The following is an 18,344-nucleotide window of genomic DNA, read 5'->3' as shown; positions in this document are numbered from 1 at the left end:
TTAAAGATTGTCGCTAGGACCAGTCCTCCACAAGAAGCACAAGAACGCTTTTAAAACCTTCTGTGCTCAAGACGATGTCGGCCAGTGTCGCAGGAGCTTTTCCTCCGACAAAGAGCGATTGTCAAGACTATCAAGCACTCTGGAAAGCTCTTTCCTGAGCGCACTGAAGCGGGGACACTCACAGAGAAGGCGGACGATTGTTTTCTCGCATCTACAACTATCGCATGCAGGGTTGTTGGCCATTCCGATACAAAATGAGTATGCATTCTTGAAGGCCACGCCAAAGCACAAGCGGCGAGGAAGCGTCTCCTCGACTCAAGGAAGTCCTGACGGAAGGCGTAGCCATGGATTCGGATCCATGTTGTGGAGAAGACAATATACACAGGTGTTCCAGTTACTTTTGCGTTTCAGAGCGTAAATCCGGAACATCAGTGCATTTCGTCAGACACTTAAAAAATTAATACTTCGAAACTGGTGCAGTCATGAGAATTCTTTACACGTGAGTACGCCTTGATACACCAGAGGCTATCAATCGTAGAATAATATATTTGCGGTAAAACAATTAAAATTTTGCTTAGCGCAGGTGTGTTCATCCTTTAATTGGAGATTTTGATTTCTGGTAAATGTGATGACTGCGTCATCGAGTTATATCAGGGGTTAGAATTGCACTGTCTGCCAAATGCAACTATGAAAATTTTGGTGCAGCTAAAGAAATAAACCTATATAATTAACGTTAAACGAATTGGTGTCTGTTGACTGTAAAACACAAGCATGCTGCCGGCGAGCCGAGCTAGCGCACCATGCGCGCTGGTCCTTGGTGTGAGATAGGGCGCATGGCACTGCCGCACCAGCGTGTCACACTGACTGCGCCGGAGGCTAGACTGCATAGACGCCGCATCGTAAACACGCCGCGCGCGGTGCGACTCCACGTCACGCTGGCTGTATCCGCGCTTTGTTTTTATTCATTTATTTACAGATACTGCAGGCCCTTCTCGGGCCCCCGCAGGAGTGGATATGTAGAATACATTTAGGAGAAATAAATTTAAGCCAAATACATGGCATAGTTGCAAAGCAATAATACGTACAAAAGGGAAAAACATGGCAATACGCTGGACATAAATGAATGCTAGTACAAAAGAACATAATTCAACTCGGAGTATGCTCCACCATTAGACTCAGTTTTCAACAAAAACTGATATTACTAATGCATTGAACAAATGATTCCAACGAGATGGAGTTCACTGCCTCCTCAGATAACGTATTGCAATAATAAATTATAAACTAGAGAGAACTTGTGAACATTATTGTGGTTGACTGGTTGCCTAATAGCTTTACTGCGATGCGTTCTAAATGATCGTTTGAAAAGGATCCTGAAGATATCGTTCCGGTCACAGTTTAAAGTTCTAGTTATAAAGTTTGTAAATAAATGGTAATCTAGATAAGATTCTGCACTGCTTATATTTTGGTAGGTTGACCCTATTATGTGAGTGACTGACACTGGATTGATCTGAGTAAACAGAATAAATAAAACCCAAAGCGAAATTCTGTAATCTTTCGATTTTATTAATGGGGTATTCTTGCCAAAGGGTTAAAGTAACAGATGCGTAATCAATTTTGGTCGTACTAGTGTTTTGTAGGCATTTAGTTTTACTGCAAGGGGAATATTGCGCAGTTTTCATTTCAAAAACAATTTCTGTAGTGCGCGCCAACACATATTTTATGGATGCGGTTCTCAATTAAGGTTACTCGTAAGGGCGATTCTTCAATATCTAACTTTATCATTTCTCGTGATGGTATCGTTGCCTATAGAGTAATTGAAGCCAAGGGAAATTCTTTTGTTGCTAAACGTAATGCAAGCTGTTTTAGAAGTGTTTCTTCTGAAGCCCCACACTGTACACAGGGCATCAATAGAATGTGAAGCAATGTTCAATTTAATTCCGTCATCTCAGTTATTTACGGCTATGTATACAACACAGTCCTCCGCTAATAGTTTTACCCGGTTGGTGGTTCAACGCTAACATGAATATCATTAAATATATAGCAAAAAAGGAAAGGCCCGAGGTCCAAGCCTGGTGGAACACCCGAGTGCACATGCGAATTGTTGGAGACACTGCAATTTATGGCACCAAACACTTTTCTATATCTTAAGTATTATTCAAACCATGGCACTACTTCCGCTCAATGCCAATTGCTAGTAGTATTTTTTTAGTAAGTCCTGATGATAAGCAACATCAAAACCTCTCGTAAAATTTAAAAAATACAGTCTGTTTGGCCTTTCATATTGAGCGTACTAATTACTTCATCATTTCTTTCAACTAGTTGGGTTGCGGTATACAAACCGGCCTCAATAACGGCCTCAAAGATAATGTGTTGGAATAAATTACAGCCGCAACTAGTTAAAGAAACAGGCCTGTGGTTAAGTTCAAGAGGAGAGACAGATTTATGCACCGGAATGATTTTTGCCAATCGCTAATCATTAGGAATTACTGCAGTGCATAAAGCCATGACAAAAATATGATGTAAATGTTTGGCCACCCATACGGCGTATCTACTCCAAAAGGTATTCACCATCCTCAGTTATCTCCACTTCAGGCACAGAGCTATCATAGACACATGACGGTGAGAGTGCATGCGAAACCGTCCGAGTGAACACGGGAAGGAAAAAGGTGTTAAATTTGTTAAAATTGACAGTCGAGTCAACGATCGATACTTTCCCCCGAAACTTTTATCTCTTATATACGCTGATATTTGTTCTACTCGATATGCTCACTGCCTAAGCAGGAGGATATATAAAGATGGCGTTTGACTCGACGGTCGGAATTGAGCAATGGCTGTCGAGATAAATGCGAAGAGAAGTGTGCTACCGATGCCTCTTGGTGCGAGAAGACGTATCCGCGCGTAGCTGTCTCGTGCACTGTAGCACCGCAAAGGTACGGAAAGAGTTATATATGAGACTTCTGTAGAGACACTGAACTAAACCATAAAATCAACTAGAATACCAGTATTCTAAGTTCACTATGGTTGAGTGATGGCCTCCGAGTTTGTCTCCGACAGTCATCTCACGATGACTGTCGACGGTAAAGCGTTATTACTCAATCAACCCGCCGACATAACGTTTTGCTGCCGTCCAAACTAGTTATGCACGACGCGTGTATTGCAGCGGGACTTCTCTTTCGCGCTTCGCTAAGAAGATCTGGTGTCATCTAGCGCCGCCACCTTGAAGCCTGCGCTCGCCCTTGCAAATGCACAGGACGCCGGTAAGCGCGATTGCTGTTAAGGCGTCATGCAGCAACCACGCTCCTCTCTCGCGCTTCTTGCTGGACACGCTGCGCTGTGGGATGGCACTACCAAGAAGCGTGTGCGTGGCATCCCAGAAGAGAAGCGTGGCGTGCTGGTGCCTGCGAAAGTTTAGAACCGTTCCCTCGCTTTCCACACGCTCACTGACACATACTGCGCGACTCAAGTTGGGGAGAAGTTGATTGAAGAACGGCAAATATCCAGTGGATTCATGGCGCACCTCTCTAAAGCGCTCCTTGAAAGACGTCTCACTCAAAAGCGGCACAAATATAGGGCATTTGTGGCGCAGCCTGCTATGGAGTCGGGTTGCTTTCCTTGAGGAGCCCTTGTTGCCTGGGTTTGAGTCTGTTCCGCGTCAGATATATTTGAGGGCATTAATTTCGTCATTACAGAGGGGCAGATTCCCAGTGGCACTTGCCTAGTTACTCAGATAGTCTTCACAGGCGTTAACTGAAGAGTGTCACAGACCTACTTCCACATGCTCAGTGAGGCAAGCTTGCATCAAGGAGGTTCACTGAACACCAACACAGACTGAGTGACCGAAACTATGGGCTCCAAGTGGGCGTAAAGAGTTTCTTCAAACAGCGGTACCTACCCAGTGCGGCAATTTACAATTACCTATGTCGGTGGGAAAGTGGTTAGTTGAAAAGCGGCACGTATGTAACATTGACGTACTCAGCGGTGCTTGTTGATGCTTTGTCTGGTTTGGACCGTGTTACCTCAGAACATATAGGAGCTTGTGGCCAAGTACTGCACCAGGGTGGCCAATCCTGCTCTGGTGAGGGAGTGCGTTACCGGTTCTGGTCACCGGGATCAGGCCACACTCCAGGCCTGATTATGCAATTTTATCAACATGCGGATTTTAAAAAAATGCGATATAAAACTGCGCGCAGCGGGATTAGAACCACGGACCTCTTACACGCGAGGCGGGTGTTCTACCTCTACGCCACCGCTGCACCGCATGAACCTGGCAACGTTTCCCGCTAGAACGTTATCTAGTGAGGCGAGTCTAGCAGTGCTATTGGAGGAATTAGAGGGCAGTAAATGGGATATAATAGGGCTCAGTGAAGATAGGAGGCTAAAAGAAGCATATACAGTGCTAAAAAGCTGGCACACCCTCTGCTTCCGGGGCTTAGCGGAGAGACGAGAACTAGGAGTCGGATTTCTGATTAATAAGAATATAGCTGGTAACATACAGGAATTCTATTGCCTTAACGGGAGGGTGGCAGGTCTTGTTGTGAAACTTAATAAGAGGTACAAAATGAAGGCTGTACAGGTCTACGCCCCTACATCCAGTCATGATGACCAGGAAGTCGAAAGCTTCTATGAAGACTTGGAATCGGCGTTGGGTAGAGTGAAAACAAAATACACTATAGTGATGGGCGACTTCAATGCCAAGGTAGGCAAGAAGCAGACTGGGGACAAGGCAGCAAGGCGATTTGGCATAGGCACTAGGAATAGCAGGGGAGAGTTATTAGTAGAGTTTGCGGAACAGAATGATATGCGGATAGTGAATACCTTCTTCCGTAAGCGGGATAGCCGAAAGTGAAAGTGGAGGAGCCCGAACGGCGAGACAAGAAATGCAATAGACTTCATCATCATCATCATCATCATCATCATCATCATCATCATCATCATCATCATCATCATCATCATCATCAGCCTAGTTTCGCCCACTGCAGGGCAAAGGCCTCTCCCATACTTCTCCAAATACCCCTTTCATGTACTAATTGTGGCCATGTTGTCCCTGCAAACGTATTAATGTCAGCTGCCCACCAAACTTTCTGCCGCCCCCTACTACGCTTCCCTTCCCTTGGAATCCAGTCCGTAACCCTTACTGACCATCGGTTATCTTCCCTCCTCATTACATGTCCGGCCCATGCCCCTTTCTTTTTCTTGATTTCAACTAAGATGTCATTTACCCGCGTTTGTTCCCTGGCCCAACCTGCTCTTTTCTTATCCCTTAACATTACACCTATCATTCTTCTTTCCATAGCTCGTTGCGTCGTCCTCAATTTCAGCAGAACCCTTTTCGTAAGCCTCCAGGTTTCTGCCCCGTACGTGAGTACTAGTAAGACACAGCTGTTATACACTTTCCTCTTGAGGGATAGTGGCAACCTGCTGTTCATGATTTGAGAATGCCTGCCAAACGCACCCCAGCCCATTCTTATTCTTCTGGTTATTTCAGTCTCATGATCCGGATCCGTGGTCACTACCTGCCCTAAGTAGATGTATTCCCTTACCACTTCCAGTGCCTCGCTACCTATAGTAAACTGCTGTTCTCTTCCGAGACTGTTAAACATTGCTTTAGTTTTCTGTAGATCAATTTTCGGACCCACCCTTCTGCTTTGCCTCTCCAAGTCAGTGAGCATGCATTGCAATTGGTCTCCTGAGGTACTAAACAAGGCAATATTATCAGCGAATCGCAAGTTGCTAAGGTATTCTCCATCAACTTTTATCCCCAATTCTTCCCTCTCCAGGTCTCTGAATACCTCCTGTAAACATGCTGTGAATAGCATTGGAGATATCCTATCACCCTGTCTGACGCCTTTCTTTATTGGGATTTTGTTGCTTCCCTTGTGGAGGATTACGGCGGCTGTGGAACCGCTATAGATATCTTCCAGTATCTTTATATATGGCTCATCTACACCCTGATTCCGTAGTGCCTTCATGAGTGCTGAGGTTTCGACTGAATCAAATGCTTTTTCGTAATCAATCAAGGCTATATAGAAGGGTTGGTTATATTCCGCACATTTCTCTATCACCTGATTGATAGTGTGAATATGGTCTATTGTTGAGTAGCCTTTACGGAATTCTGCCTGGTCCTTTCGTTGACAGAAGTCTAAGGTATTCCTGATTCTGTTTGCCATTACTTTAGTAAATATTTTGCAGGCAACGGACAGTAAGCTGATCGGTCTATAATTTTTTAAGTCTTTGGCGTCCCCTATCTTATGGATTAGGATTATGTTAGCGTTCTTCCAAGATTCCGGTACGTTCGAGGTCATGAGGCATGGTGTATATAGGGCGACCAATCTTTCTAGGACAGTGTTCCCACCATCCTTCAACAAATCTGCTGTTACCTGATCCTCCCCAGCTGCCTTCCCCCTTTGCATAGCTCCCAAGGTGTTCTTTACCTCTTCCGGTGTTACTTGTGGGATTTCAAGTTCCTCTAGACTATTCTCTCTCACCTTATCGTCGTGGGTGTTACTGGTACTGTATTAATCTCTATAAAACTCTACAGCCACTTGAACTATCTCATCTATATTAGTAACGATATTGCCGGCTTTGTCTCTTAACGCACACAACTGATTCTTGCCTATTCCTAGTTTCTTTACTGCTTTTAGGCTTCCTCCGTTCCTGAGAGCCTGTTCGATTCCATCCATAGCATAGTTCCTTATGTCCGCTGTCCTACGCTTGCTGATTACCTTAGAAAGTTCTGCCAGTTCTATTCTAGCTGTAGGGTTAGAGGCTTCCATACATTGGCGCTTCTTGATCAGATCTTTCGTCTCCTGCGATAGCTTACTGGTTTCCTGTTTAACGGCGTTACCACCGACTTCTATTGCGCACTCCTTAATGATGCCCATAAGATTGTCGTTCAATGCTTCAACACTAAGGTCCTCTTCCTGAGTCAAAGCCGAATACCTGTTCTGTAGCTTGATCTGGAACTCCTCTATTTTCCCTCTTACCGCTAACTCATTGATCGACTTCATATGTACCAGTTGCTTCCGTTCCTTCCTGAGGTCTAGGCTAAATCGAGTTCTTACCATCCTATGGTCACTGCAGCGCACCTTGCTGAGCACGTCCACATCTTGTATGATGCCGGGGTTAGCGCAAGGAATGAAGTCTATTTCATTTCTAGTCTCACCGTTCGGGCTCCTCCATGTCCATTTTCGGCTATCTCGCTTGCCGAAGATGGTATTTATTATCCGCATATTATTCTGTTCCGCAAACTCTACTAATAACTCTCCCCTGGTATTCCTAGTGCCTATACCATATTACCCCACTGCCTTGTCTCCAGCCTGCTTCTTGCCTACCTTGGCATTGAAATCGCCCATCAGTATAGTGTATTTTGTTTTCACTCTACCCATCGCCGATTCCACGTCTTCATAGAAGCTTTCGACTTCCTGGTCATCATGACTAGATGTAGGGGCGTAGACCTGTACAGCCTTCATTTTCTACCTCTTATTAAGTTTCACAACAAGACATGCCACCCTCTCGTTAATGCTATAGAATTCCTGTATGTTACCAGCTATGTTCTTATTAATCAGGAATCCGTCTCCTAGTTCTCGTCTCTCTGCTAAGCCCCGGTAGCACAGGACGTGCCCGCTTTTTAACACTGTATATGCTTCTTTTGGCCTCCTAACTTCACTGAGCCCTATTATATACCATTTACTGCCCTATAATTCCTCCAATAGCACTGCTAGACTCGCCTCACTAGATAACGTTCTAGCGTTAAACGTTGCCAGGTTCATATTCCAATGGCGGCCTGTCCGGAGCCAGGGATTCTTAGCACCCTCTGCAGCGTCGCAGGTCTGACCGCCGCCGTGGTCAGTTGCTTCGCAGCTGCTGGGGACTAAGGGCCGGGGTTTCATTGTTGTGTTCATATAGGAGGTTGTGGCCAAGTACTGCACCACGGATTCTGATGAGAGAGTGCGTTACGAGTTCTGGTCACCGGGATCAGGCCGCACTCCAGGCTTGTTTGTGCAATTTTCTCAACACACGGTTCTTTTTTTCTGGTATTTTCCGATGGGGAATTGTGCGGCCCGGGATTTGAATCACGTTCCTCTTGCACGGGAGGCGGATACTCTACCGTCCCCGCAGGAGTTACATTAAAAATTTAATTTATGAGATTTTACGTGACAAAACCACTTTCTGATTATGAGGCACGCCGTAGTGGAGGACTCCGGAAATTTCGACCACCTAGGGTTCTTTAACGTGCACCTAAATCTAAGTACACGGGTGTTTTCGCATTTCGCCCCCATCGAAATGCGGCCGCCGTGGCCGGTATCCGATCCCGCGACCTCGTGCTCAGCAGTCTAGCACCATAGCCACTGAGTAACCACGGCGGGTCCCGCAGGAGTTGTACGCCTCATTTAACATACAGTGGTGCCCTATTTGATCTGTCAAGGTGGACCAATCTGAGCTCGGTTATACCGCACGCATGGCACTCGGCTAGAGAACCTGGTATTTATGACCTGCACATGTGTGGCCATACATAATTGAAGATATATATATTTCTTTTTTTTATTTTAGGAGGGTTCTCGTACAGTGATAAAATAAACGAAAAGACATTAAAAAGAAAGAATAGACTTCAGAATAGACTTCATGCTCTGCGCTAACTCTGGCATCATACAAGATGTGGACGTGCTCAGCAAGGTGCGCTGCAGTGACCATAGGATGGTAAAATCTCGAATTAGCCTAGACCGTAGGAGGGAACGGAAGAAACTGGTACATAAAAGCCGATCAATGAGTTAGCGGTAAGAGGGAAAATAGAGGAATTGCAGTTCAAGCTACAGAACAGGTATTCGGCTTTAACTCAGGAAGAGGACCTTAGTGTTGAAGCAATGAACGACAATCTTGTGAGCATCATTAGGGATTGTGCAATAGAAGTCGGTGGTAACTCCGTTAGACAGAATACCAGTAAGCTATCGCAGGAGAAGAAAAACCTGATCAAGAAACGCCAATGTATGAAAGCCTCTAACCCTACAGCTAGAATAGAACTGGCAGAACTTTCGAAGTTAATCAACAAGCATAAGACAGCTGACATAAGGGAGTATATTATGGATAGAATTGAACATGCTCTCAGGAACGGAGGAAGTCTAAAAGCAGTGAAGAAGAAACTAGGAATTGGCAAGAATCAGATGTATGCGTTAAGAGACAAAGCCAGCAATATCATTACTAATATGGATGAGATAGTTCATGTGGCTGAGAAGTTCTATAGAGATTTATACAGTACCAGTGGCACCCACGACGATAATGGAAGAGAGAATAGTGTAGAGGAATTCGAAATCCCACAGGTAACGCCGGAAGAAGTAAAGAAAGTCTTGGGAGCTGTGCAAAGAGGGAAGGCAGCTGGGGAGGATCAGGTAACAGCAGATTTGTTGAAGGATGGTGGGTAGATTGTCCTAGAGAAACTGGCCACCCTGTATACGCAATGCCTCATGACCTCGAGCGTACCGGAATCTTGGAAGAACGCTAACATAATCCTTATCCATAAGAATGGGGACGCCAAAGACTTGAAATATTATAGACCGATCAGCTTACTGTCAGTTGCCTACCAACTATTTACTAAGGTAATTGCAAATACAATCAGGACCACCTTAGACTTCTATCAAGCAAAGGACCAGGCAGGATTCCGTAAAGGCTACTCAACAATAGACCATATTCACACTATCAATCAGGTGATAGCGAAATGTGCAGAATATAACTAACCCTTATATATAGCTTTCATTGATTACGAGAAAGCGTTAGATTCTGTCGAAACCTTAGCAGTCATGGAAGCGTTACGGAATCAGAGTGCAGACGAGCCGTATGTAAAAATACTGAAAGACATCTATGGCAGCTCCATAGCCACCTCAGTCCTCCTTAAAGAAAGCAGCGAAATCCCAATAAAGGAAGGTGTTAAACAGGGAGATACGATCTCTCCGATGCTATTCACAGCGTGTTTACAGTACGTGTTCAGAGACCTGGATTGGGATGAATTGGACATAAGAGTTAATAGAGAATACCTTAGCATTTTTCGATTCGCTGATGATATTGCCTTGCTTAGTAACTCAGGGGGCGATTGCAATGCATGCTCACTAACCTTGAAAGACAAAGCAGAAGGGTGGGTCTAAAAAACAATATGCAAAAAACTAAAGTATAGATTAACAGTCTCGGAAGAGAACATCAGTTTACGATGGGTAGCTAAGCACTGGAAGTGGTAAGGGAATACGTCTACTTAGGACAGGTAGTGACCGCGGATCCGGATCATGAGACCGAAATAATCAGAAGAATAAGAATGGGCTGGGGTGCGTTTGGCAGGCATTCTCAGACCATGAACAGCAGGTTGCCATTATCCCTCTAGAGAAAAGTGTATAACAGCTGTGTTTTACCAGTACTCACGTCCGGGGAAGAAGCCTGGAGGCTTACGAAATGGGTTCTACCTAAATTGAGGACGACGCAACGTCAGATTGTCAAGAGCAGATTGGGTGAGGGAACAAGCGCGACTTAATGACATCTTAGTTGAAATTAAGGAAAAGAAATGGGCATGGGCAGGACATGGAATGAGGAGGGAAGATAACCGATGGTCTTTAAGGGTTACGGACTGGATTCCGAGGGAAGGGAAGCGTAGCAGGGGGCGGGAGAAAGTTAGGTGGGCGGATGAGATTAAGAAGTTTGCAGGGACGACATGGCCACATTTCGTACACGACCTTGGTTGTTGGAGAAGTATGAGAGAGGCCTTTGCTCTGCAGTGGGCGTAACCAGACTGACGACGATGATGATGATGGCCTTAGAACAGCAGCCCGATGCGCTACTCATTCGACCAATGACCACCCAGTGACCAGGGTAGGTGGGAAAGCGGCTAGATGGAAACACAGATCCACACAAACAAACTAGATAGATAGATAGATAGATAGATAGATAGATAGATAGATAGATAGATAGATAGATAGATAGATAGATAGATAGACAGACAGACAGACAGACAGACAGACAGACAGACAGACAGACAGACAGACAGACAGACAGACAGACAGACAGACAGACAGACAGACAGACAGACAGACAGACAGACAGACAGACAGACAGATAGATAGATAGATAGATAGATAGATAGATAGATAGATAGATAGATAGATAGATAGATAGATAGATAGATAGATAGATAGATAGATAGATAGATAGATAGATAGATAGATAGCCCCCGGAAAGTGCGTTAAGTACGCTAAGAATGCCAAGGAAATCTTAAGTGAGCCTTTCCTTTTTTAAATAAGGAAGCACACTATGCACTTCGCAAATCGGTTCTGCGGGAATCCTCAGTATGGGTGAAGTTCTGTAAATAAGAGCATCCTAATCTCTCTGACAGCAGCATGAGCACGAACATTGCCTTGAGCTATATTCGGATGATTGGCAGTTTTCTCTTAACACGATCCTGTTAAGGGAAACACGATAGTGTCAAGGGATCCGTGTCGCAGCAAATCCGGTGTCGTTGTCGGAAGAGTTTTCCGTGTGCGAAAAATGCCGTACATATTAAGGTATATGTATGTGCGACGCCTTCCTATATGACATGTCATACATGCGGGTTATATTGCCACACTATTCTAACACCAAAATTGCGCATACCTTGTCTTACATTCTGGACCAAGTTATTCCTCAGAATTTTGAGAATGACAGCGGAGAAACAAATATCTTTAAACAGAACAACGAAAGCATGTGCCTTTTGCGCTAAGTCTTCTCAAACTTATATATTACAAGTGCGAAGCAATAAGAGAAACACGAAGACGATTACATTTTTTTTTTTTGGTGTGGCTCCGCGCAACCTCCGTGATCGGTGCACGCAAGAGGCCGCGTTTCTACCAGGTAACTCGCCTTCGTGCATAGCGTTCGCCTGCAGCACCTCCCGCTCACATTAAGGTTGCGGAAGGTGCTGTTGCCGAGAAGCGTGAGGAGCAGTCAGGGATCGGTCAGTGGTATCAGGTTCGACTCTTAAACCCGAAACTTAATCGTCCTCCAAGTATTTTCAAACAACCGAATGTTTTGAAACTGCACAAATCAAAATACGCCATGACAGAAAAGTTAGAATAGCAACGGTATCCTGGTCTGATTGTAAATAGTAGTGCACGATGGAAGCCTACAAAGGCCCAAGCGAATATACAACAGACATGCCTTCTAGTGCACGTACCATGTAACAAACATGCACGTACCATTCTACTGGCGTTTACACCTGTAAGCCGGAAGTGTTGTGAAATACGCAAAAAGGTGGCTTTATTTTAATATTATATATTCAGTAAGGACGCGTGCTCAATTCTTATAACTTCGATGTCTGACGATCGAAGATGAATGAACATGAAGAGCGACAGACATCAAGAACATAATATTACCGCCTTATGTTATTACAGTCATATGGCAATACCTGCGGTATTACTGTTATTGCGCTGCGGAGCCTCTTCAGTGGCACATCGGAGATATCGACGTCATCGATGAGAATTCGCCCTTGAGAAGGTGTGAGCATCCGCAGTAGAGCGAGCACGAGGGAAGACTTGCCCGCTCCTGTTCGACCGACAATACCCACCTGCAACAAAGAAAAACAGTACCTGTAGCAAATTAAGGCTCAGTGAGCCGATGATCGGGCCCGTTCGCTATTCGAATTATATTGGATGACATTCGCCCTGTAAGCACGGCGCCTTGAATGTGGCTCTGTACCGACTGCGTGAACGTAATTTCAAGCTCTCTGCCCATAGTGAGACGACATATCACCTTGTTCAACAATGTTCACGTAGAACACGGTCGAGTTGCTTTCGACGATTGCGCCCTTGCGAGCACTGTTGAGCCTGACTGCGCTTTGCCTCTGTAGACACAGCTGCCGGGCTTTCTCCGTGCGGACGATGGTTGCGGCCACCTTCGGAAGCCTATGACAGTGGGAAAAGTGGCGCCAGCAGCGGGCGCTAAAACAGCGCGGGCCACCGAATCTGTGAAAGAGACTGCCAGTGACCGTAATAGCGCCGAAGTTAATTACATGCGTTCGCTTTTCCTTCGAAGTGCAGTGTGACTGATAAAGCCCAGAATAAGCGTCCGAAAGTTGCAGAATTTTTTAGGGTCCTTGATACGAAAAAAATTAAGACACGTATTCTTGAGCCCCAGAAATTTATATGTCAACTACATCCCTAAGCTGCGACCAGTCCTACTCAGGGTGAGGCGCACAAGGACAACAATTGCTAATAACAATAATAATAATAATAATAATAATAATATTAATAATAATAATAATAATAATAATATTAATAATAATAATACTTTATTGCACAAAGTTACAAAGAAAAAAGAAAGCTCGTGATGCTTAATCTTTCTTCACGACTACGCTGCAGTTTAACTTTAAGGTATTCAAATTTTCCCTATTTTTAAACTCAAGCCACTGCCACGCTTCTCGCCTGAGAGACTCGGCTTGATTATGAAGATGGGAAAATTTGCTATTTATTTAGGCAACAGACATTCGCATACGAATATTTAGCGTTGAAAATGGCGATCACAATCATCATCATCATAATCATCATCATCATAATCATCATCATCATCTCCTTCTTCTTCTTTAAGTCCACTGACAGGACGAATCTTTAAGTCCACTGACAGGACGAAAGGCTCTCCAAGCGAGCTCCAATATAACTTTTTCGAGCAATCCCACAGTGCCCTGCGGGCGCGCGGTGCATTATTGGGAAAAGGTGTACTTGCAGCGAGCAGGCTCAACCGGTCACCCGCCGCCCGTTTGCCACGTTGGCGCTTTGAAAGTAAGAAAAAAAAATATAGAAAATGGAGAGAGAAGTAGGCACCGCTTATTTCTTGGCGTTGTTCACCACATAAGTACGCGTGCCAGCAACAACTGCATTAACATATCTATGCAAGAAATAAGAAGTGACGCGCTCTATGCAGTTGTTACCGAGCTGCCGGCGTTTTGCGGGGAGATAAGCCTCGCCGTAAACATATCGCGTTCATCGTTTGAAGCTCCTTCCAGAATACCATGTTGTCGGACGGCGCCTAAACAGAGACTGTGGCTTCCTAAAAGAAAAGGTGCCTCCTCTACTGCCATAGTGGTCTGACCAGACAAGCGCATATACGTGTGAGTTTTTACAAGTAGCTAGGGTGCTCGCCGGTTGGTTGCTCCTAGGTATGGCGCTCACGCATTCTTAGTAGTAAAAATATAAATAAATAAATAAAAAGGCTAAGGGGAGAGAAAAGAAATTTCGCCTATACTCCCAGTCGTTTTCACGAGAAAAGCATTGTACTAGAATGGAACTTATCGCCCAGGCTACTCCCAATATTGTGTTCCTGTGCCGCGATCCACCGAAACTGGGTAATAGCTCGCTATATTGTGTTAATTTTAGCATTTTGGTGACAAGTGAATTAGGTGGCCGTTTTATGTTGGCAATCTCTTCGTAAGTCAATCTATTTACCGGCACCAAACATAAAAAGTTATGAGCCAGTTTTGCTTGCGTTTCGGCACACGTGCTATTCGTAGCATGGTTCAAACATTAAACCACCGATCGCAGCTAAGCGATATGCTTCGTCAGAATACTTCCGCAACATCGCGGAGCAAATAAAAAAAGTTAAATTTTCGCTTGCATACGTGACGCTAGGCATTTACGAAATGCTGTGCTTGACATTACCGCACAACAAACACGAATCTAAATTAATCCTTTTTATTAACCTTTATAATAGTTGTGCGAGAAACTTTGCAGAGAATTCCGCTCCTACCACGACCCATCAAAAAGTCAAATAACAGTAACTTGTGAAAGCGAAATAATCAAGAATTTCGACCTTAAACGAAGTCTACCTCACACTTACCATTACAACTGTGGAACATGCTGCTGAGTCTACTATTCAAAGTGCGAACTCTTCATTATGGCTAATTTTCAATACTGGCCATCACCAGGCTTTTGAGGGGCGAAGGGTGTGTGCGCTAAATAAATGAATGGGAATGTAACGTAATTCCCAGCTCAGCTGTCAAAAAAAAAAGAAAAGGCTGTGTGCGGGAACGCTAGGCGGCTAGCATCGCCCAGAGCGAGAGACAGTCGCAGCTAGGCAACAAACTGGACCTTTTTGTTTTAATTAAGTAGTAACATGGCCATGTTGCCAAATTATCTTCAAATATTGCTGCTTAAGTGTGCTTCTACCGTGCAGGCGGATAGCGAAAGTCCGACGCCCTTCTCAGCGGCCGCATACGGTCATTTCCCACAAGTAATTGCGCTGTCGTTTATGGCGTTTGCGTGCCAAGAAAAACGGTCTATTGCCGCCGCCTCGCGATAGCCGATGCCAAATTGTGCCTGCAATTAATTTCATCCCACCACTAACCATCCGCCGTCATCGGCTGCGCTTCCCTGCCATCGGCACGGTTTCCGCAGCCCCAACAGGGCACTGGTTATCTTCCTAAGCATCACATAGCCTACCCAGCTTTCTTTTTAGTTGCTATAGTCAAATAGGTTACCGGGTACCCCCGTTTGCTCTCCAATCCCAGCCGCTGTCTTTTTTAACAATAGAGCAAACATTTGTCGTTACATGGCTCGTTCCACGGTCCTTAACATCTTCTCAAGCTTTCTTAATATGCTCCTATTTTCTGCCCGGTATGTAAGTACCGGTAGAATGCGTGATTGTAAACTTTGTTTCCAACGATAACCTTAAGCGCCCGGGCATGAGTTGGTACTACCTGCCTTATGCCTTCTCGATCCGTTCAATCAGCTAATCAATCGAATTCCAACCCAACCAAGCTCGCATGTAATCTAATCTTTTTCATTGGTACTAGTTATTGTATTGTTACGGGGACGTTGCGAGAATGTAAAAACTATATTTACAATATATATACAGGATGAATCAGAATAGCTAAGATGGCTGACCACCAACAACACGCAGCAGCCAGTGTCTCCGAACTCCTTCTTCCTCTCTCTTCTCTCATCTTTCTGTAACAATATATTTAGTTTTACAGCGCAGATGTATATGGCTAGCTAATTCTTCCGTCCGTCCATTTGTCGCCTGAAAGGCGAAAATTCCTCCGGTGCAACCCCATGCGCATGCGCGAAATAAGAAGAGAGAAGAGAAAAAGTGAGGCGCGCAATTGGCGGCGTCAGTGGTGACGTCGTTGCTCTCCGTCGCAGCTGAGTGAGCGCGCAGCAGTTTCTCTCCGGCTTTGAAATGGGTACGCCACGCGTCATACGTACTCCTGAGGAGCAGGCAGCTTTCGATCAGCAACGCCGCGAGCAGAACCGGGAATAAACTGGTCTACGCCGTGCCGATGCTGCAGCCCGGGCAAAAAAAGCAGGCTCGTGCTCGTGCCGGATCTCGTACTGCGTACCGAGATCCGGCAGCCTACCAAGACGCCGTCTAACCAACCGTTGGGATTAGTCCTGTGATGAACACTGGGGCCATTCATTTCAGCTTCGTTCGTTACATCTGTATGGAGTGCTTGGGCGGTAATTTTTCGCTTACCCTTATCCTTGTCGGGCATGTCTGCCGTGCAACAAGCTTTAGGTGTGGCAACTGTGAAGGCGCCCATGAAGCGACGTCTAAAGAATGCCCAAGAATCAAAAAAGAGTTCGAAGTTCTGAAGCAAATGGTCAGGGACAACTCAACCCATAGAGAAGCCTTAGAAAAGATCCGGCATCGACGTCATCATCGACGGAAACGCTCAAGACAGGGTGGAGTTCGTGCGCCGCTTGCGCCAACGCCATCATCTTCAAATAGAACGCCCGAGAACACAAGGAGGCCTCAGACGGGAAAGGCTGCCCCCTTGGAAGAGTGGCCGGTGCTTGCAAGCTCTCAGACTTCTAAGGAGCCTCAACGCTTGATGCTCCCATCGAAGCCCGCTTCTGTTGGTGAGGCTTCAACAGTCGACTGCCAAATGATCCCGGTGCTGCGATCCATTCTGAATGTCATCAGGGCCATGCTCACAAGCAATCACAATCCATCTGCTCGAACTGGACTACAAGTGCTCGACGCGCTGAGCCCCGTCCTAGCAAGCCGTGAGTGAAGCCATGACTGACAATCACCAGTCATTTCGTAAGGAGGTCAGAGAAGCGTCGATCCTTCAGTGGAACGCGAGAGGTCTAAGATCTCGTATCGCCGATGCGAGTGCTGGACGCCTTAAGCCCAGTGCTTGAATCCCTCAACTAGAAAGATGGCTACCGATACCCCATCCTTCCGAAAAAAAGTCAAGGCAGCATCCGTCATCCAGTGGAACGCCAGATGGCTAAAATCACGAATTTCAGATTTCCGTGAGTATGTCTACATCAATGTGTTCCCACTCACCGTCATTTGTGAGCCCAACTTGTCGAAACCAATCAGAATGTCAGGCTACGAATGTATCATGTTATCTACAAATGGTGCATGGAGCAAAATCATCGTTTTTGTTCGTCGTGAACTCAGCTATGTTTTGCAACCAATTGCGCCCCACGACGACAATCAATATATATGCATCACAGTTAAAAGAACAAACTCTTGTTTACTCTCATAGCCGTGTATATGTCGCCTTCCAGCAATTTCGATACTAAAAGATTAGCGGATATCTTGAGTGTTTGTCCCGCCGCATGGGTCATCATAGAAGATTCCAATGCACGCCATCCAGCATGGGGAAGTACAAAGACAAATGCAAGAGGACGAAGATTAGCAAGCATCGCCTACAACTATGGCCTTACTTTCTTGAACGATGGTAGCCCCACCTTTCTATGAGGCATGACATACGGCAGCTGCCTCGACCTTGCTTTCGTCTCCAACTCTCTCGCCAGATGTGTGAAGTGGTTTCCAGATATTGAGACACATGGGAGTGATCACATTCCCACCTATCTGAACATCAAAGGCTTGTCGTCTAGATCTGGCCCACGGAATACCATTCAGACGATTCAATGGGCCAACTTCATATCAGATATGGAAAATGCCTGCCGCGAGGGCCTACCCTCTGGGTTAGAGCAAACAATTGAAAATACGATGCAAATCGCCACTCGCATGCTGACGATCTCTTACACGCGAAACGACTTCGACATAGAATTAGACCGACTTCGAGCACTTCGTCGCCGGGCGGAACGTCGATATCGGCGTACAATATCAATCCATGACCTTAGTGCAGCCAGGAGAATGCAAAAGAAGATTCAGCGTCGAATGGAAAAATTAGCGTCGGAACGTTGGGCAGCGTTCTGCCAGACACTCGACCCCCGCACGCCACTGTCTCACATTTGCAAAACGGTGCAAGGTCTGCGTTGCCTTTCGGAACAGCGTTTTCCATTCAAGGCGCTCGCGCTTTTCCTAGGACGGCAAGACCTCGATGTAGCAGAAGACTTTTGTGCGCGGATGGCAGACCAAGCCACCCA

The 18,344-nt window shown here is 45.5% G+C and overlaps 1 protein-coding gene across 1 annotated transcript in view; it reads right to left on the bottom strand.

Annotated features, from left to right (window-relative positions):
- Nucleotides 1–18,344, bottom strand: part of LOC126524365 (ATP-binding cassette sub-family C member 3-like) — a 91,940-nt gene that overhangs the window by 18,292 nt on the left and 55,304 nt on the right. The window contains exon 3 of the mRNA XM_050172695.3: nucleotides 12,413–12,571. Within this exon, the coding sequence (XP_050028652.3) occupies nucleotides 12,413–12,571 (159 nt within the window). The remainder of the gene's footprint in view (nucleotides 1–12,412; nucleotides 12,572–18,344) is intronic.

Source organism: Dermacentor andersoni, chromosome 3, assembly GCF_023375885.2.
Source record: "Dermacentor andersoni chromosome 3, qqDerAnde1_hic_scaffold, whole genome shotgun sequence".
Lineage (NCBI taxonomy): Eukaryota > Metazoa > Arthropoda > Arachnida > Ixodida > Ixodidae > Dermacentor > Dermacentor andersoni.
The sequence above is the reverse complement of the archived record's forward strand: the minus strand, read 5'-3'. Positions and strand labels throughout refer to the sequence as shown.